General features: G+C 45.9%; 2 protein-coding genes across 2 annotated transcripts in view; one reads left to right on the top strand and one right to left on the bottom strand.

The window, feature by feature from the left end:
* LOC100963692 (ectodysplasin-A) overlaps positions 1-6,914 on the top strand; it is a 94,511-nt gene extending 87,597 nt beyond the window's left edge. Inside the window, exons 4-7 of the mRNA XM_012812728.2 lie at positions 57-91; positions 1,151-1,202; positions 4,003-4,133; positions 6,435-6,914. Of these exons, the coding sequence (XP_012668182.1) occupies positions 57-91; positions 1,151-1,202; positions 4,003-4,133; positions 6,435-6,686 (470 nt within the window). The 3' untranslated portion in view covers positions 6,687-6,914. The remainder of the gene's footprint in view (positions 1-56; positions 92-1,150; positions 1,203-4,002; positions 4,134-6,434) is intronic.
* A 5,857-nt stretch (positions 6,915-12,771) lies between these two features.
* AWAT2 (acyl-CoA wax alcohol acyltransferase 2) lies at positions 12,772-20,543 on the bottom strand. Its single transcript, XM_003801768.2, has 7 exons — positions 20,459-20,543; positions 15,533-15,643; positions 15,111-15,181; positions 14,662-14,866; positions 14,252-14,426; positions 13,156-13,355; positions 12,772-12,960 (listed from the first exon to the last, which is right to left on the bottom strand). Exons 1-7 carry the CDS (start codon positions 20,541-20,543, stop codon positions 12,806-12,808), a joined length of 1,002 nt encoding a protein of 333 aa, XP_003801816.1. The 3' UTR covers positions 12,772-12,805.
* Positions 20,544-21,039: the final 496 nt, after the last annotated feature.

The raw sequence follows: 21,039 nt of genomic DNA, 5'->3' as shown, positions 1-21,039 counted from the left end.
AAGAGAAAAGGAAGCAGAAAAGGCATGCACTCTGATTCTCCTATCCTATTTTACAGGTGGTGCTGATAAAGCTGGAACTCGAGAAAATCAGGTTGGCTGGGAATTGCTCCATTCCTGGGAGGAGGGAAAACCAAGGGCTAGAACCACCTTTAAATTTGCTCCCTAGAACTATGTGGCATATAATAGATACTGAGTTCCCTTTCTGTGACTCCTCTACTTGTGGGTCATGAGAAGTCTGAATCCAAGAATAACAAAAGCCCTGTAAAATGAGCATAGTCACACTTTTTTCAAGAGATATGTTTCTTTTGAAAATAAAAAATAAATAAATTTGCTCCCTATTAAATTTCCTGAGGCTTTATTTTGTGAGGACACCCTGGAGGTTCTGAGGGTTTTCCCTAACAGGTTATTCCCATTTCTATGAATTCAAAAGCTTTACTCCAGGGCCTGTTTTAGCTAAGGAAACAAGTATTGCCAGGACCACTTTTCCTTATTCCACCAGACAGAAGGTCACCTTAGTCAGGCCCAGTAGGTAGCTAAAATGAGCTGCCAGTCAGGTCTATTCACCTGGGACTCCCCAACAACACCTTGTCACCACTCACACCACCTGGGATCCAGAGCTGAGGCCTTTAAGAGTATGCCCTTGAAAAACAGCCAACCAGCTCCAGCCCAAGCACAACCTGGGCTTCTGCCTAAATAGACTGAAGGGCTCCTTGCAGTCTTCCAGCTTCCTAATCTGTCCTGTTGGTAGGTCCTGCTGCCTTGCCTTCTCTCATGCCAGCCTCCCTTACTGCAGCTATGTGACCACAATACTTGATGGCTTAAAGGCCAATTTTATATCCATAACCTAATTTGATCTTCAGATATCCTTGTGAGAGAGGTCAGAGTTTCTTATAATCCCCATTTTACAGTTAGGGAAATGAGGCTCAGAGGCGTTATACTTGGCTGAGGTCACATAGCCAGGAAGTGGCAGAGCTACAAAATCATATCACCTCCTAGTAGAAATATAGTCTCTAATATTCCAAGACAAGGGAGAGGGATCAGAATTGGATTTAAAAAGGATATTAGAAACCAGGAGTGAAAATATGCTCAGTGGCTGAGCAAAACAGCCATTACTCATAGTGACTACTCTCTATCCTTCTCATCTTCCCAGCCAGCTGTGGTGCATCTACAGGGCCAAGGATCAGCAATTCAAGTCAAGAATGGTAAGAATCAAAGTAGATTCTCTCCCCTCATTCTCAGCCTCCAAATACTCTCACAGCCTAGTTCCCTCCCAGGCCTCTGAAGTACCCTTGGTATAAGGAACCATTCTCTACTCCATCATGCCTTCTACTTGCTGTCCTGAGTAATTTGTTGCACCAAGACCAGTTGCTACATCTAAATTGCATTGAAAATCACCCATGAGGGAGCTGAAAGGGACTTGAGACATCATTTAGCCTGGGCATTCTTAGGAGATAGAGGTGAGATATCAGAGTCACCATGAAGATGTGTGTATTTTGGTAAACACTTTCACAATACAGATTAGAGAAATTAAAACTATGTAAAATTAAATTCTTCTTGTCCGATGAATTTACATAAAAAATGGATAGAGAAGCCATTTCTCTCAGGGAAGGGGGGGAATTGTTAGAATTTCCAGGGATTGTGAAATGCCAGTGTCTAGCAAAAGGGAAGTTGTGTTTAATGAGGTTAGGAAACATTGATACCATGTAATCCCTACATTTAAAAAATAGGGAAACAGAGTGCCAGAGAGATTGGATAATACTATAATCATACTGCCTTATATTTGTATAGTACCATAGATTTTTCAACTATATTTGTCTTTAATTTCATATGATCCTCAGAGCTACCCTATGAGTTAGATATTAGCTCCTTTTTACAGAGAGAGAAACTAAAGCAGAGAGGTTAATTTGGCCCAAGATTTCACATTTAGGTTTAGGTTTCAAAGTTACTGTCTCCCATCCTATGCTACTTCAGTGTTGTATATGTACACTCCACTGAATTATTAGTGTCATTATCTTCCCCAGAGAAACATGAACATTCATTAAAGAACAGCGCTTTGAATAATGTCCAGCCCCCAGAGTGCATAAAGCCTAAAATGTGTGAACCCCCAGGAGCCCTGGGAAACAGCAAGCTAGCCAAGATGCCAGATGCTTACAGAGCTTGAAGTGGAAGGGAGGGGCTGTGAATGCAGAAACAATAAATGACGGTTAAGAAACCTGCTACACGGCAATAGCTTCTATGAGCCCAGTCAGTCCTAAACTGACTGTGCTGAGTTTCTTTAATGACTGGACTTAGCTACTCCCCTGACTGCCACGTGGATGCCTGACTTAATAGCCTCAGAAGTGTAAATAGGAAGAGAATGGCACCAAACCCAAGTGGTGCTTCTGGGGTTTTCAAGGCCCTGGGTGCGCCATGATCACCCATCTGCCCAAAGAAGACTGAGACAGGCAGGAAATAGATGTGTTTGGATATGTGGATGAGTGGCCTCAGTGTTTGTTCTATGCCAGCAGCTAGTGATTTTGTTCCCAGTACCATATAATGAGACCATTTCCAGACTCTCTGGGCCAATCCCTAGTAGTAGTCTTTGCTGACCTTTAATTATACCAGAAGTGATGAGGTCAGGGGTGGAAGGACAACATGCAGAGTAGTCCATTTAAGGAACAGAGATAGACTATTTCCTCCCAACTCCTATGGCCTCTAATTATTGCCTCAAGGGAAGATAGCACCCTTTCCAGAAAGCCTGTTTCCTCACACCTCAGAGAGGCAGGCCTCCTGAGACTAGCCAAGGATGGACATTCAAAACATAATTTCTTGGGTGAGAATGAAGAAAAGGGCCAGGCATGGTGGCTCATATCTGTAATCCTAGTGCTCTGGAGGCCAAGCCAGGAGGATCACTTGAGCCCAGGAGTTTGAGAGAAGCCTCTCTACTAAAAATAGAAAAAAAAAGTATCCAGGCACTGTAGCAGATACTTGTAGTCCCAGCTACTCAGGAGGCTGAGGCACAAGGATCACTTAAATCTAGGAGTTTGAGATTGCTGTGGGCTAGGCTGATACCTTGGTACTCTAGCCTGGGCAATAGAGTGAGACTCTGTCTCAAAAACAAAAAAGAATAGAGAAGGGGCCTCTAGGTTTGGACCTCCTCCTCTCAAGGTAGGATAGAAATAGAAGTTTCTCTTCTACTCTCACATGCTGGCTTCTGCTGTCTTGCCAAACTAGATAGTGCCTTCTACCCCTAACTGGGGCAGGGCCAAGGCACAGATGCTTTGCCAAGTGTGTCAGCTCCTAGACACCTTCCCCAATTTTCCTGGCTGGTTCTAGTGAGGTCTAGAATTCTATCCTTCACTCTCATAAGGACCCCTCTCACCTATGGAGCCTTGGTAGTGATGAGCACTAGCCCTGGATGCCATGAAGTCTGAATCACCCCTTATCCCTAAGGTTCTCCAAATAGATAGTTCCTTGGGCTATCGAGTGGTTTCCTAGAGGTCCAGGGAGGCTTTCCAGAAAGGTATGGGTGTGGAAGAGCAGTAACAAAGAATATCTTAAGGAGAAGGAGAAAACCCACCAACGTATAGGATAGAAGGGGGATTTAGGAGCTATGGCTGGGAAAGTAACATTGAATAATAATAAGACCTAGCCTGCCACTTAGCATCTGAATTTTGCCTGTGAAGGCCCTATAACAACAAAGAAAATAGGGCAATGTGCCTACTCTCATCTTACAATCCCCTCCCCAGGATTCCAGGTAGAAGGTGTTGGTTAAAGACACTTCCAGATGGAGGGGGTCAGGAAAAGAAGGATGAAGACAGATAGTCAGACACCAGAATTTCTGAGCTACTTTCCAAGCAGAGTAATTCTGCTTCCAAATGCCCTTCTTAAAGCTTGGCCTTCTAAGGTAGCCTGGTTGTACTGATATAGAAGTGGGGGTTATATGATGCTTGATGTTTCTTATTTTCTATTGCCTGGATTATTCTGACATGTGCTGAGTGACTGCCCTTCTCTCATACTGAGATCTTTCAGGTGGAGTGCTCAATGACTGGTCTCGCATCACTATGAACCCCAAGGTGTTTAAGCTACATCCCCGCAGCGGGGAGCTGGAGGTACTGGTGGACGGCACCTACTTCATCTATAGTCAGGTAGAAGTGAGTACGGTCTTAGGCCTAACTCTTCTTATATCCAGAATGCAGATCCGGTGCAGGCCACATAGGGGCACTGTGGAGCCAGCCAAAACCATCCCAAGGCTAACTTCCTTCTTTGGTGGGGGAGGTAGGAGGGGGAACAGCAATGGGAATGAGTAGAAAGGAGGGAAGAGAGAGAGAGAGTCTGCTTTGTTTTTGTTTTCCTAGCCAAATATTAGCGAAAAACTGAGAAAAGTCCCCTCCTACATCCTGCCATCCGATTCCCTCTTACAGAGCCCCAGGCTCATGTTTCCCCATTGAGCTGTTTGGTTCTACTGCCAAACTTAAACTGGGTCTGAGTATATTCTTTGAAAGTCAATTCCAGGGCTGCAGAGAACCCCTCCCCTTAATGCTATTAGCTTAGGCATTATAAGGAAAAGTAACTGTGACTGCCATGAAGTCTGAATCACCCCTTATCCCTAAGGTTCTCCAAGTAGACAGTTCCTTAGGCTGAGTGGTTTCTGTGGACTTTCTCTCTACCTCAAAAAGATTTCTGACTGTCTTTCCTTCCTCTTTCTCCCATTTGTTTCACTTTCTATTTCTCTATTATTCTTTCTTCCTTCCTGATGTCATTCTCCCAGCCCTTTCTCCCTTTTCATGTGTCCTTTTCCTGTCTTAGGCCCACTCCCCAGGTCTGCCAGTGCCCATCCATTTCCATCCTCCACAAGAGTGCCTTCTCAGAGATAGAGGTAGATGAGCCTTGAGGCTGAGGCTTTTGTTGGGCGGGCAGCAAGCAGGTAGATGGACAGGACTACAGACCCAACAGAGGGTCCATAGGAGAGTAGCCAGAGAAAGTGGGTTAACAAAAATTTGCTAAGCATACCAAGTATTTGGTGTAGCTTGGGTTCTGACCTAAAAGATTATATGACATCTAAATACACTGCTCATACCTGAGGAGCCCATTCAGGAATTGGCCTTTCATAAAGTGATTTAGGGTGATGGGTGAAGGTCCCAACCCCCATAGATGATGTAGGTATAATTCTGAGGTCCTATGAGCTATGAACTCTATGTGGCAGGGGACAGGGAATCAAACCTTGGGGTGAGTGTGATGAATAAGGGTAGTGAAGGATGGAAAAATTAATTTTCTGGGCCTAGAAAAGAATTTGGAGTAGTCAGTGCAAGCTAGGAAAATCCCCATGATGTCAGGCCATTGAGTATAGGCTCCTGCTTTTCTCTGACCACAAAGTGAAATTAGAGGCCTGGGTTTTCCCCTTATAAATTCTTATTTTTTTCTTTCTTTATTTTTTTTTGAGACAGAGTCTCACTATGTCACCCTCAGTACAGTGCTGTGATGTCACAGCTCACAGCAACCTCAAACTCTTGAGTTTAAGCAATTCTCTTGCCTCAGCCTCCCAAGTAGCTGAGACAATAGGCACCCACCACAACACCTGGCTACTTTGTTGTTGTTGTTGTAGTTGGGATTGTTGTTTAGCAGGCCTGGGCCTAGTTTGAACCCGCCAGCCCCAGTGTATGCGGCTGGTGCCCTAACCACTGAGCTACAGGTGCCAAGCCCCCTTATCAATTCTTTATCTCATTTGTGGTGGATGGCTCTCCATCTCTCTGGACCTGTGTCATCAGTCTTGAAATGAGAGGCCCAAAGGGGCAGCTCCTGTGGTTCAAAGGAGTAGGGTGCCTGCCCCATATGCTGGAGGTGGTGGGTTCAAACCCAGCCCTGGCCAAAAAAAAACTGCAAAAAAAAGCCCAAATGAGAGGGCTAAAAGGTTCTGTGAACTAGTGAGAGAAGTTCAGCCACAGGGGAGAGGGTGCTGCAAACTGAATGAGCTTCTGTTAAGGAGCTGAAGAAATGGCAAGTTGTTATGTGACCGCTCTGGGGAATCAGTGACTTCTAAGTTTCTCCACAAATAGTCTGTGGGGCTCAAAAGTGGAAATTAGCTTGTGTCTATAGCATTAATTAAGCACCTAATATATGCACAGTACTGTGCTTCATTCCAGAGCTGGGGCAGCAGGGGTGTAAAGGGGTAATTAAAGGCAAGTTTCTTGACCTCACAAAGTTAAATGACAGGTGTGCTGTTGTAAGAAAGGTTTGCTCAGCCACCTGAGCTGCAAGGAGCGGGAGAAGAGCAGTGCATAAACCTGTCACTTTGCCATTCCTATTGGCCAGCTAGCATACCTTCAGGTGGCATTGCTACCTCCACAAGGTATATTGGCAACTCATCTGAGAAGCTTCTGTCTGTTCCCCACAGGGAGGGCCCCCAGCCTCTCTTTCCTCTCTCCCCCAATCCCTTCTTGTTGCCTTTCACTCAGGTATACTACATCAACTTCACTGACTTTGCCAGCTATGAGGTGGTAGTGGACGAGAAGCCCTTCCTGCAGTGCACTCGCAGCATTGAGACGGGCAAGACCAACTACAACACATGCTATACCGCGGGCGTCTGCCTCCTCAAGGCCCGGCAGAAGATCGCCGTGAAGATGGTACATGCTGACATCTCCATCAATATGAGCAAACACACCACCTTCTTTGGGGCCATCAGGCTGGGTGAAGCCCCTGCATCCTAGATTCCCCCCATTTTGCCCCTGCCCAAGCCCCTGCCCCAGACTTGGGAGCTGGGACTCCCAGAACCTCTAAGTGCTGCTGTGGAGTGAGGTATATTGGTGTTGCAGCCACAGAGAGAAATGCCCCAGTGATATTTATTCCCTAGTGATTCTAGGATGACAAGGCCTGTTTGACTTTCCAGAATGACCTTGAGTTAATAGAACAGTTGATGGAGCTCCAGGGTTTACATGAAGCAGAACCTTCTTTGGCTCCAGGTTGACTGTCTTATGGCATGACTTTTCATTTTTGTTTTTTTGTTTGTTTTTGTTTTTGTTTTGTTTTTTGTTTTTTGTTTTTGTTTTTGTTTTTGTTTTTGTTTGTTTTTTTTTTTTTTTGCCAAGGCTGGGTTTGAACCCACCACCTCTGGCATATGGACCCGGTGCCCTACTCCTTTGAGCCACAGGCACCACCCATGGCATGACTTTTCAACCCTAAGGTCCCTGTTTTCAGATTTATCATTTGTTGCACTAAAATGAAGATCCAGGGCAGCAGGCCAGAAAAAGCAAAGGTGTACTCCAGACTCTGAGGGGAAGAATCTGATCCCAAGGGGGATGCTGCTTCTTTCTTGGGTGGGGGTGGTGACAGGGGTAGAGTGGGAAGAGAACATTGCAGCCTAAGGGGAGGTCCAAGGAGGGGGAAGACACGTGCTTATGGCAGAGGCCATGGGACAAACCTGCCACAAGGACACCCTCAGTAGTAGAAGCATTCCTGCTGCTCCACACTGTGGCCTACAAGAGGATCAGAGAGCTCTTCCCACTCAGGCTGAGAGCCTCACTGTGGCAGTTTGCTGGGCTCTGGAAAAGGAAGGCTTGCTGTGCCTTGGATCAATTACAGAGAATGGCCACAAGCCTGCGTGCACGAAAACCGGAATCTGTAGTTGGGGCCACATGTCTCTTTACTTTGTTTACAACTGTGCTCTGTGCTCAGAAAACTCCCTGAGGTGGCCTCCTCATTGCCCCCTTCCCAACCTGACTAGAATTCCTGTCTTGTTTCTCCACAGAGACTACCTCTGTCTGAGACAGGTGCCTAACCTGGAACCTGTGTTTGTGTGAGTCTGGGACTTGTGTGACTCTGGGATATTCTTTAGCTTACCTGGACACAAAGAGAATTTTCCATGTATTAAAGCAGCACAAATGTTATTCATCTAATCCTAATCAAATTGTGTCTGTGGACAAAAGTTTGGACTGGGTGACCTCCAGAAGTCCCTTCAAGTTCTACTGTTTCAGACTCTTAACAGGAAGCCACCATGATAGCCTTCTAAATTACTTAGCCTTCTACTGCCCCTAAGCATCAGCAAGGCAGAGCCTCTCTACCTAGACTGGAAAGAACAAGAGGCAGGGAGAAGACAGAGGGTTTATGTTCAAGTTAGCTGCAACCCAAATGGCCATTCATCCAGGCCTTCTGAAAGGATAGCAACCCCTGCCCTGCTGACCCAGTCTGTCTTTGTTCTGGCTTCAGAAACCACAGCAGAGCATAGTTACCACAGATGCCAAGCTCAGGAGAAATCAGTGTCAAGGCATCAACATCTAGGCATTGGGCAGGCCTCTGTCCCCTAGTTCACGTCCAAATGCATATTCCCTCTAACCCCAAGCTTTCCACCTGACCATAACATAGGACCATTCAAGGGCCTTCTTATTTGTAATAGCCTGGGCCCAGCTGGCTTCTGGGTGCCAGGGCCAGCCCAAAGTTGGAACAACCACCCTTGTACAGTTTACTCCTCTTGCCCCTGAAAAGAATTTTCTTTTCAGGAAGTGGGGAATAAGTTCCTTCAGGCAGCTGAAATCTACCAAGAACAACAGGTACTTGTTTCTTAGCTGTGCCTTCTCTTTCTAAGTAACCACACTACTGGGACCTTCTAGGGCCAGGGCAACAGGTGGTGGGGTGGGCCTCCATTGTCTAGTTGCTGATGACTGCCTTGCAACCCAAGGTGAGGCAAACTTCAGGCATGTGTCTGGTCCCAACTCCTCTAAAGTGCCTTGGATAGTGTGTAGTTGTAGCAGGAACCAATAGGAACCTCTCCCTCTTTTATTGTCATCTTCAAAGAAGGCAGGGCAGATAATATTACAAATGTCATTGTTTAGGTGACGCTCAGAGAGCTTAAGTATTTTGAACAAGATCTCACTCAGTTTAAGTCACAGACCTGGGTCTTAAGCCAGGTCTAATTCCAAAGCTATTAAGTTACACCACTGTATCAGGTGGACTTTGGAGTCTAGGGAGAACCAATAAAAGTGGTAATACAGAACCAAAATCTTTGAGAATCCTAGGGAGAGACTTGGAAATGCCAATTTTAATCACTTGATGGCAATGCCTCTTCTCTTGGCCAACAGGGATTCTGTGGCAACAGCCATCAGCCTTACAGGTCTTCTGTTCAGAAGAATCTTCTTTGTACGATGTACAAGGACCAGACCTCTGGGACCCTCCAAATTGGTAGTCCTGATGTTATTTCCTCCATCCAAGGAACCAGCCAACCATCATATGTAGAGCCCCTGCTGTAGGCAAGGTCCTCCTTTTGTTACCCTACTAACAGCTTAAGGAGCCACCCCACTGCTCATAGCTACTAAATCTTACCCCTTATCTCTCTCTACCATACCACAGAAACCTTGCCTCTCCTAGGGTCTCTCAGGGATGGAGGGAAGACCCAAGACTTGTTCTAAGGCCAAACGGTGTGAAGATAGAGGAGGAAAAGTCTTCCTCATTGTGCCTCTAAAGGGCATTCTGATACCCATTCTATTCTCCAGACATGGACGGAATTATAGGAGAAACAGGACTGCCACCAGACCCGCTATTCATTCTGAACCCCACCCAAAGGAACCTTAGAGTGGGGGGGATGATGAGGGAGCCATAGGTAGCTAGGGAAGTGATTTGCCAATAAGAGAATGTGGGAATAGATTTACAATTTGGAGTTATGCTGATGTGAATTTACCAGAGAGCCAAAGCTAGTGTGAAGAATGAGACAAGGACGTTTGTGGGTAAGCAAATGACAGAGATTTGAAGAATAATTGCACGGTAGAGGCCTCTGCCAGCTGCTTGGGCATCAGTAGCTTGGGTACAAAAGGCAGCTGTCAGAGGCTGTTCTACCTACAGCAGCACTTACCTAGAAAAGTAGTGTTTGCCTTGTCTACCCTTTCATCCATCCTGAGCCAATTTCTTTTTTGAACAGGAAAGGGCTAGAAACCCTGGAGGTAAACAAATACTTTGACCCACACATGAGTATGTGTGTTTTATGTAACTTGTGGTGGACACAAATACAGTATAACAGATTCAGAGAAATTTCCAGCTAAAAGGGCCCTTAGAGGAATCCAGCCCAACTTACATTCCACCCCATGTTACTCATGTGGAAATTGAGGCCCAGAAAGGGAAGGTGACCTACCCAAAGTGATGATCAAACCCTGACTCCAGATTCAGCACAGTGAGGGGTATAGCAGTCCCTGTCCTATACGGCCCTCTTATTTCTTATACCCACAGACTCCAGGCTTGAAATGTGTGGCTGTGTGCAGGACCCTGGCCAGGCAGAGAGAGAGAAACTGCAGCCTTCGTCAGAACTCCTCCTCTCCAGGCATTCTCCCATCACTTGCCTCAGGACTGGAGAGTTCTAGACCAGGAAGTCCTTAGGCCACTCTAGTGCCGCCTCATGCCCCATCCCTGCCTGGAGTCACCCCTAGGCCTCGTGAGCACAAAGAAGGAACCTGATATTTTCTTGTAACCCATTTCAGGGCTCTCTGCAGGAGGAGTTAGGGTGTGTCACTTCTTCATTCCTCCAGCTGGAATGGGGGGTGGGCTTTGTTATGAGAATGGCCTAGAGCCAGCCCAATGCTGCTTTTGGGGGCCAGCATCCAGTGTGAGATACTGTGTATATAAACTATATATAATGTATATAAACTGGGATGTAAGTTTGTGTAAATTAATGGTTTATTCTTTGCAAATAAAGTGCTTTTTCCCCCTTTCTTAAAATTGTCCTCAGCACTTCTTGTATGTTAGATGCTTCTTTGCAAATGACACCATATATGAGCTAAGGGAAGGTCCAAGGCGCCCATTTTAGAACAAGCAACAGAAGAAAAATTGTCTAAATTTCCTGTCAAAACATCCCCATCATCCTCTCTGGGCCCCATACTTCATGCTTCCATCCCCATCACCTAGGTGTCCTGCCAAAAGGATCATTGTCCTGGAGGAGAGACACCTAGCATGGAGTCAGCTTGAAACTGTGGCATCTATAAGGTATTTCAGGCCTGGCCCCAAAACAGCTTGGGTAGATCCAGCCTCCAGCTCTTTATGAAGATCTAATCCAATTTTTCAGGTGAGAAAACCAAAAAATGCTCAAAAACTTTAAGTAGCTCACCCAAGGTCAACCAACAAGGTATGTCTGCCTGGTCTGATTCCCAGTCCAGTACACTTTGCACCCTATTACACTGCCTCCACTACTTGGCCCCAAGCTCTTTGCATGAAATGCCATAATAAGGAAGAGGCTCCCAGGATGAACAAGGGAGTTCTGGGCACTTTTCACAACCCCAGCATTCTATACCCCCATTGTATAGGTGGAAAACGCGACACTTAAGCAACAATGTGCACATGCACACAGTAGCCCATGACAAGTTTGCAAAGACCAGGCATGGATGGCCTCAATATTGGAGCCCAGGATGGTCCTCTGGCCAACTCAGAGGGGTTTTTTTTGGCGGGGGGGGGTTGTTTTTAAAGAAACTAGTCACAACAATCTGGCAAACTGCTTTAAAACATTGGAGCTCAAGAAAAAAGTAATATCTGGCACAAGAAGTAAGAGAAACAGCAGAAAAGAAGAAGCATGTCTTTGCCCCACTGTGTACAAAGCATGATGTGAGGCAGGCACCCAGGGCAGAAGCAGCCAATCACTCTGTCGTAAGCACACACGATGTTCTAGACCAGCGGTTCTAGACCAGCGGTTCTTAACCTGTGTGCTGCTGCCCCCTTTGGACTCTATTAAAGGTTTGTGGCATTAGGAATGTTGAGAACCACTGTTCTAGACCAAAGTGACAAACTCAGTGCAGATAAATCATTGCACTGAATGGCATCTACCCAAGAGGGATGAAACAAAGGGGCTGTGTGCCAGTTGTGTAATTTGTCATTTCAACCACCACTCGGCCAAAAGTCTGGAACTTGCCATTCAAAAGGAGAGTTCTTTGTGGTTGCTGGAAAACAGGCACCTTGCTTTAATCCTGAACAAAAGGCAGAGGTAGGGCCAGGCAAGTACAGGCAAGTTGATGGAGAAAGACAGAAAATTAGGTCTGAGCGTAACCTGTTTTGTTAGGCAGAAATCGAGTGTGGACTAGGGAGTAATGGGGGTATCAATGACTTCAGCTTTCAACACAAGATCCTACATTATAAACCTTTTGAGAAATGAGATGCCATAAAATTGAGGACCTTGTTCACTCAGGAACAGGAAACGGGTAAAATGGCTAGAGTAGAATAATTTTGTGTAGTTTTCCACTTTACAAAGTTCAATAACATCCTATAGCACCTGATCTTCCCAAAAACTTTTGAGATAACTAGGGAAGGGATTGTTAGACCCCATTTATAGATGAGAAAACTGAGGTTTGGAAGTGACTGATTACCCCCAAAGTCACATGGCTTGAAGGTGGCAGAGCCTAAGCTCAAAGCCCACCAGCTCTCAAGGTACCCAGTCCTTCAGGAGTCTTGGTGCCAGGAGATGTGGCTATTGAGAGGTAGAGAAGGACAGAGATGCAGAGGGATCCCAGAACCCTCAAAACAGACTAGGTGGGGCACACAGTATCAGAAGATGGGATTTTTATTCTCTCCATTGTTTTCCTCAATGCTGATGTCAAGGTACCTTCAGGGTACCTCTCCCTTAGAGTTCTTCCCTGCTTCTTAGGGTTATCTCCCAGTAGCCACAAAGAAAAGGCAGAGAAGAGCTGGAAAAAGAAAGCAAGGTAGTGGGAAAAGGAGTCCAGAAAATATACAAATGGGCAACCCCTCTCCATAATAAGGACCTGTCAAATAAGGGGTGGGATCCCTGTAGGAGAATTTTGTCCTCCTGTTTTCACTGGTTCCATCATACCTTCCATCCAAGCTAAGAAGTTGCTGCTGACATCTGTCAAATTATCACCAGCTCTTGAGTCTCAGATATGCCAAACTTGGTCTTATGCTGATCAAAGAGCTTGCGCAGAGCATCAATATAGAGTGCATGGTATTTAGCCACAATCTCCTGGCTTGGATTCTCAATCTTGGGCAATGGCAGTGGCTCCCCAACTGCCAGGTGAGACAGAAGGAAAAGGGAGAAAAGCGTCAGAATAGTTCGCTCCTCAGAATGGGCCTCATGCTCTTCTCACCCTCACATCAAAGCCACTACTCATCCTAGCCAGCCTCCCTGCCTCTGAGCATAGGTCAACCTCAGAGTGGATCCCGCAGCCTAGGCCAAGGCTGCCAGCAGAAGGGCCCACTCACCAATGGTGGTTACAGGCCGAGCATAGGGCAGGAGGCCCCAGGAGTTCTTGGTGAAGCCACGGCCATAGAAAGCACAAGGGTAGATGCGTACCATACTCCGGAACCACATCTGGAAGCGGTTGATCAAGCCCCCAGGAGTGAAAATGTACTGATCATAGAGGTCCGTCTCCCCAAAGGCATATGCGGGGATTAGAGCCACTCTGCAGAGGAGAAGCATATCCTTTGATCCCCCGAAAGGTAGAGACTCTGCTGAAAGCCAGGCATGCTAACTGCCAGAGGTCCCTGGCTCTGCTTACAGGCTTTTCCGACCCCAGCCTAAGTGTTCCTAGGTCCAAGCTGAATGTGGGGGCTCCATGTCCTCTGCCTGGCTGCCTGTGGGGGCAAACCAGCAGTAAGCTGCAGGGAGCAAGCCCAGCCCTCCTGTCAAGCCCCAGGTTTGAAACACTGGAAGATAAGACCCGAGGGCCATTTCAGTTGGCCTTCCTCCTTTTAACCTATAGGTTATACTTGGCCCTCTCTGAGAGGGTATTGTAGGTACTCCCTTTCTATATAGGAACTGGTCGGGATGAAAGGCTGGTGTGAAGAATAATAGACTCAGGACTGGCCCTCTATCCAGGGGTGTCCAGCCTTTTTTTCTTTAATGCTACACATTGGAAGAATAAGAGTTGTCTTGAGCCACACAGTACTTACACAAATACTAACGAAAGTTAATTAGAAAAAAAAATCTGTGCACACTTTTTGTGATATCTGACACCATTGATAAGCAAAACAGTCCTCACAAAATCAGCACACATCCTACAGGGCCTCGGGTTGAACACCCTTGCGTGTATCCTTTCTTCTTAGGCAGAAATAACTCCAGGCCCTGGCCCTGGCTCTCCTGCAGCCCAAAAGTAGCTTTTCTCCTTCCTCTTTTCTTCTTTTAATTACTTTTAATTGACAAATAAAAACTGTATGTGTTTATGATGACTATAGTTAATAATAATGTACTGTATACTTCCACCTCCCTCTTTAGATACCATTTCCTCAAAATCCCTTCCTCCTTCCCTACTGGCATTTTGAATCCCTTTCCCCCAGTCTGGACTGAAGCTGTACTTACCCATGTCGAAGGGCCACACGCACAAAGCCAGACCGGTTCTTCAAAACCAGGGTGGAAGAGCCTGGCTGGCTATATCTGCACTCAGCCAGGCCACCAACCACTACAATGAGCATGTTGCCTGTGCCTCTATGGGTAAGCAGAAAGTCCATGGAGGATTGGCTCACAGAGCAGGCCCCTGGCAATCAGAAAAAGTCAAAGAGTTCTTGGCCACTTCCTAAACCCCCTAACTTTTCTTCCCATCCCTTCAAAGGAGAGAGCAAGCAAAGGGCCTCACTTCGGGCAGGTGAGCCTAGGGTAACTGTTTAAGATCAAAGGGGATCATGGAGTTGGCCTTGCTCTCCCCATTGCCATATACTTCTCCCTTGGGAAGCCATTTCTTCTTTGGCTTTGTGTCCTAGGAGTCGACTCACCTGTAGACATTATATATTCTCTGAGGAAAGGCACCCAGAAAAAGGCTCCCAATGTGAGAATATAGGGGGTGATGCCAGGAAAGATCTTGGAGAAACCTGAAGTCTCTGTAGAAAAGTGGCCAAAGCATGAATGAGACATGAGCCCATGAGGGTGGCAGGCGAGGATGTAGTTGCAGCTGGGGGAGATATCTTGAGTCTTCAGAAGCTGTGAGGAAGAGTGGAAACAGGTGGGCTCTAGCCAGGGAAGAGAACTCCTCTTTTGGTCAGAGACCTGAGAGGGAAAGGGATGCTGGGTCCAGCCATGCAGGTTGGGCAATGTGCAACTACAGGGGGCATCACTCTCACTGGCTGCAATGTGGATGATACCCTCCACCTATAGCCTGACCCAACTACTAGCACTGGAGCCAGAGCTGTGCCCAGGACCCAAGTGGAGACCTGGGGCTACTCACCTTGAGAGGAAAGTAATCACAGTAGTGTTTCCACAGACACCACTTTCTCACACAGTTAAACCGGCGGCCACCTGCAAACAAAGGCAAGTAGCCAAGCTTTGCCCACCCCACTGTGGTCCTGCCACAGGGTGTTCTCAACCCCCTAGTGTTTCCTGATGTCTAGACAAGCAGGGTGGGCACATCAGGGCCAATTTAGGACAGACATAGCTTCTACTTCACTAGCTGACCTTCTCCTAATCCACTCCAGTTCTTATCTGGGCCTTTCTAGCACCTTAAAAGGACACCTTCCCTAAGCTTCTCTAGCCCATGGAGGGAAAGGCTGAAAGGCTGCCTGGGAAGTGCCAAGAGCCTCTCAAGACTTTAATAAGAGAAGAAGAAGGAGCATGTGGCATGTGGCAACACAGCACTTGCAGTGCCCTTACCTCGCTCAGGGGTCTTCCAGTCAAAAGCCAGCCAGGTAAGAATGAGCACAGTAACAGGCCAGTATGATGTGAATATCACCAGGTAGAGGTTGACAAGGACCACGGTGGTTACTGGGGAGAGCCATGCCAGAGTTAATAAATCAAGAACCTCCCTTCACACTTACCTTCTCTCTGGAGTCCAGTCCACCCCAAGGTCACATGTACTCTGACCCATGCCCACGCAATGTTCTCACTTCCTCACCCTAGTACCTGGCCCACATGCTCATGTCCCCAGCCCCTCTCTCCTCTCTGGATTTTAGAACCTGATTTAGATCTAGAAGGCAAGGTGTTTTCTCCCCAGCTGTGCCTCACATGGTAAGGGCCTGCTCCAGCACTGCGTCAGGCTCTGCCCACGGTGTGTTCAATGGCAGGAAGCCATTGGTGGGCCCACAGGTCAAGTTTCCTGGAATGATTTTCTTCCAACTCACATTTTCCTATCCATATCTTCTCTGCAAGGCATCAATGAAGAGAATACAATGAAAACCAAAGACTCATCTTCAGCCAGGTCAGAAGCACACAAGATGGTAAACAAGAAACAAAGGAAAATAAAAGCTGGAATAGAATAAGGTACTGGGCCACATTAAGCTCCAATAAGATAGGACAGTGTAGGTTAAAGTAGCTAGGAAGGAGTCACCAGAGATGAGTCATAGGAAGCTACACTCAGAATTATTACTGGGCTCAGTTTTTAAAACAGCTGAAAATAAGGGAGTGTGGGAAAGTGGGTCAAAATAAAGGTCAGAAAAGACAGAAAAAAACGTCTAATTGACCATGGCAGATTGAACACAAGTTTTTGTCTTGACTTCTTGCTGGAGCCCCATGAAAATTATTATTAAAAATTTTTTTTAATATATTTTCACAAGAAGAAAGAGAATCAGGGAGGTTCCAACAGTGGATAAGAGCAAACACTTGCATGCAGGAAAGTGGATGGTGGAGAACCATGAAAGCTGAAATCTAGTTACCTGCAAGGAGGATGCCTACAAGAAGCAAACCTGTTTGTTTAGGAGAATGTAAGAAAGACTCAAAATTTGGAGGCATCAGGTGTAACAAAAGGCAGGCATGAAGCATAGGGCTTTTAAAAAAAAAAAAAGGAAAAAGAAAATGGAGGATTGGTTGAAAGTCTGCTAAAGAATTACTTAGAACCTCTGGTTCTCTCCCTGCCCCTACACAACTGGATAATAGAAGAATTATTTTCCAAAAAATTGAACCAAAAAGAGACTCTAGAGTCAAATGCTTAAACTAGATCCAGCTAAGATATTCTATATGCAGCCAAATTATTAATCAAGTATGAAGATAGGATAAAGAAATTGTGAGCTATATACAGGCTCAGATATTTTCCTCCTATGTTCTTTTTTTAGAAAACTGCTGGAGGGTATGCTCTAAAATGAAAGAGTAAGCCAAGAAACAGTAATGCATTGGATCCATTAAGAAGGCATCCAGTGAAAGAGGGCAGTGAGGCAGGCCAGGAGGAGGGAGAGGTAAGCAAGGCACCCAGGGCACAGCATTGAAGGAGACACTCGCGGGGTGTCAAATACTGGCCCAACACTTGCACAGCCCTAGGAGTGAGCACCTTCGTAAATATTGAACAAGAGATACCTCAAAGGCCCTAGAGGTAACAGCTGTGCGTGAGGCCAGATTGCAACAGGAAGATGCTGGGCTCCAACAGTGATATTCTCAAGGAACTAAAAAAAGGTGAGGGGATTTACAGATTCCTAATGTGTTTGCACATATTGAGAAATTCACATGTCTGTGGAGAGTTGGGAATGAATTAGTGAAAACTAATAGATTTCTAATGGATAACAAAAGAAGTTTAAAATGGGGCAATTATTAAGAAAAAATAAGAAGTCATATGGGAAAGGAAATATAATCTTGGTACACTAAATAGCTCAATAGTGAATAATATGTCCTAGTCATAGGCATTTAATTAAAACCTGTGCTATGATAATTTGGGTAGAATGGGGGAAGATGAAATTCTAGTCATAGTGTATAAAGCCAGATGCTCATCTTTCATATTAGGAAGCCAATAGGAAATTCTATAACCATTACATCAGAAAATAATAATATTTAGAAGCTCTAAATAGTAAGATTTAGAAACATGGAAGTAAATGGAGGATTTAGAAAACATGGAAGTAACCAGAAGAAAGAGCTAACAAAGTTGGGAAGGACCATTTTTAGAGAAACAGAACTAAGGATGGAGCAAAATCTAGTTTTAGGCTTTTGATATGCTCCATTTCAAAAGAGGCATGAGCCTAGTGCAGAGGACACCTTCCAATTTCCCTTAGGCTTTGCTCAAACCCACCCATGCTCTGGTATCTTGTGAGTATGGCCTCAGGCGGAGAGCCCTATGATAGGATGAATGCTAGATCTGCCACTTACTGTGTGTGTATGAACAAAGATGTCACTGAACCTTAGTTCCCCATCTACAAAATGAGAATTAAAATATCAGTATCTACTCTATTTTTCTCACATACTTATTGTGGGGGGGGCCTTCTCTCAAGGCCCTTAAGATCCAAGGAATATAATTCCAATTCTAGTGTGAAGAGATGAGAGAACTCCAGGGAACCATTATTCCACCTGCCCCATGGAAGCTAGTGAGGGAGGGGCAAGCACTGGAGCCCACATCTCCTGCTGCCAGGATGGAGAACTCTTCTGCCTGCCCCAACTACAATGTCAGACTTTGGAGCACACAGACAGGGCAGGCAGAAGAGCTCCTCTCAAATCCTCCTTGGTCCTTCTCTACTCTACCCACCCCTCTGCCCGCTCACACTAGGACCCGAACCCTCAATCTTGCTCCCTCCCTTTCTCTCATCCACATCTTCTGATGACCAAGTCCTATTAATTTTACTCCAATTTCTTCAATATTCCCTCTTCTTTCCCCTTCTCTCCATCTGCATCACTACTGGCCTGGTTCACATCATCATCATCTCTCAACCTGGATTATTGCTATGGCCTCCTACCTGGCATCACCACTTCCTACAATCAATTTGCTGTGCAGAGCTACATAGCAACACTTTCTCAAAACCACAAATCTGATGCCACTGCCCTGTGCCAAACCAAATCATGGCTCCACATGGCCCTTAGGAAAAAGTCCAAGTTCTTTTCTATGTTTTACAATGCCCAACGTAATCTGTCCCTTACCTGCTTTTCAGCCTCCTCTTTATTCCCTCTCTCATTCATTCGTGCATTCATTCATCCAACAAATATGTATCAAGCACCAATTCTGTGTTTCTCACAGCCCCATTCCGCTTAACCACTGGCATCTCCTTGAATGCATTATGCTCTCCCACATCCTAGATCTTGTATATGTTGATCTCCCTGTGCCTCCTATGTGCTTCCTTTCTACAACTATTTCCTATTTGTCCTTGAGGAGTCAAGTCAATAGAAAAATTGGCAAAGGTCATGAATAGGCAGTTAAAACATATGAAAAGTTGCTCAACCTCCCAGTAATTAAGGAAGTTCAACTTAAGCCTATGAGGCTGGGCACAGTGGCTCACACCTATAATCCTAGCACTCTGGGAAGTCAAGGCAGGAGAATTGCTTGACCTCAGGAGTTTGAGACCAGCCTGAGGAAGAGTGAGACCCCGATTCTACTAAAAATAGAAAAATTAGCCAGGCATAGTGGCAGGTACCCATAGTCCCAGCTACTTGGGAGGCTGAGGCAAGAGGATTGCTCAAACCCAAGAGCTTGAGGTTGCAGTGAACTATGACACCACAGAACACTACCCAGGGTAGTGAGGTAGTGACAGGGTGGTGACAGAGTGACTGTCTAAATAAATAAATAAACCTACGATTCATTGATGTTTACCTACTACCTATCATTTCTGGACTGCAAGTGAGCTTACCATTCACATTCCTTGCCATGCTATGGTAATCCCTTAAGACACATTTTGCAGGATCACAATTTAGTGGTGCCTTCATCAGCCTGCATATTAGTGTCCACAGTGAACAAAGACTCCTATCAACCTGTTCTGGACATTCAGCATGAATGAGAAATAAACATTTGCTGGGCTAAGTCACTGAGATTTCAGGGTTAATTTGTTACTACAGCAGACCTAGACTATCCCAGGTAATATACCCTAAATACACCCACTTTGCAAATGAGGAAAACAAGATTCAGAAAGTATAAATACCTTGATAAAGATCACACAAATAGTAAGTAGTAAGGATGGAATTTGAACACAAGTGAGGTAAAGTAAGGAATGCTTCCCCTCCCTACTCACTGGCATGCCCTATGCCAGCTTCATGTTCCTGGGGCCTATCTTCATTTTTTGTTCCCAGATAGCTTACAAGGATTCATGCCCTTCACCCCAGCCAATACTCACCTGAACCACTGAACAGATGAGTATTTTTCCCCAGGCCCCCCCACCTATAGCAATGATTTGTTTCAGCATATAGAACACAGTGATCAGCATATAAATAATTTTCATAAAGTATTTGTGATGATGAGTGTTGAAATAAATGGATGGAGAAATGGTTGAATTCCTCCAGATAAGAGATTTGCCGCCTTTGCCACCAAGCCAACTGTTTCTTCACTGATGATCTTCTTGAGTCCCTGTAGTCACAGCTAAGCCCTTTTCTTTGGCTATCCTCAATGGAAATGCTCCCCATCTTCCCAGAACATACCCTCCATACCCCAATGTATACCTAGGAGGACTCACCATACTCACCCAAGCAAGGCACATGCATACACCTGCATACCTATACACCTGGATAGGCACACATGCCCACATGGACACTCACAGAACACTATGCCAAGTGCATCAATCCAGAGGCCAGGGTGACCAGCCAGTACAACCCCAGTATGAGTACTGAATGTCCTGAAACCCTAAAACCCTTCAGTCCCAGGCAAACCAGGCTGGTTGGTCACCCTCCCAATGGCTGAAGACTCACCAATAAGGAAGGCACTGAGGGCCCACTGGAAAATAGCAAAGACCTCCAGGGCGGTCTTGAAGTCTTTCTTAAGGAACAAGAGCATTATGCCCAGGGTCCCAATGGCTTTAGGTAAGTGCTATTCTGCTGCCCAACCCTGATTGCTCAAGGCCTGTGGTGTTTCCTCTTTTCATGCTTTCTCCTCCAGCCCCTGTCTAGTCTCCACCCTCTGTCCCGCCCCTCCACAGGATTGCAGGACCATATACTACCTCTGCTTCTCTAATTGCCTACCTACCTGCACTTTTACCCACTTGGGCATGGCCTGGGCTAAGATTGTGACACTCCTTTGCATACCCAGCCAGATTTCTATGTGGATGAACCCCTGGTGTGGGAAGTGAGTGGGTGTGGGTGTGTTCTAACAAGAGGCCTCCAGGCCAGCCCAGATAGGGAGAGCCGTGGACAGAAAGGATCCTAGGGCTCAGATGGAATAAAGGGCCTGCATTTCTGTTTCTGACATCCAGCTGTCTGTGGCTTCTCAGTGACAACGTGATTGGATGGTAGAAGAGAGGAGATCATAGCTCAGACCTAGAAATACTTTCAGC

The sequence above is a fragment of the Otolemur garnettii genome, unplaced genomic scaffold (genome assembly GCF_000181295.1).
Source record: "Otolemur garnettii isolate 467f Iridium unplaced genomic scaffold, OtoGar3 scaffold00219, whole genome shotgun sequence".
Taxonomy (NCBI): Eukaryota; Metazoa; Chordata; class Mammalia; order Primates; family Galagidae; genus Otolemur; species Otolemur garnettii.
This window is presented reverse-complemented; position numbering and strand designations above follow the sequence as displayed.

What these genes read in the sequence shown, in the direction of transcription:
- AWAT2 (XM_003801768.2), bottom strand. Translation starts at nt 20,543, where the DNA reads ATGCTCTTGTTCCTTAAGAAAGACTTCAAGACCGCCCTGGAGGTCTTT. An exon ending in CTGGAAGACCCCTGAGCGAG is followed by an intron (nt 15,182 to 15,532) that starts GTAAGGGCACTG and finishes CTTTGTTTGCAG; the next exon opens with GTGGCCGCCGGTTTAACTGT. An exon ending in AGAATATATAATGTCTACAG is followed by an intron (nt 14,427 to 14,661) that starts GTGAGTCGACTC and finishes TCTGATTGCCAG; the next exon opens with GGGCCTGCTCTGTGAGCCAA.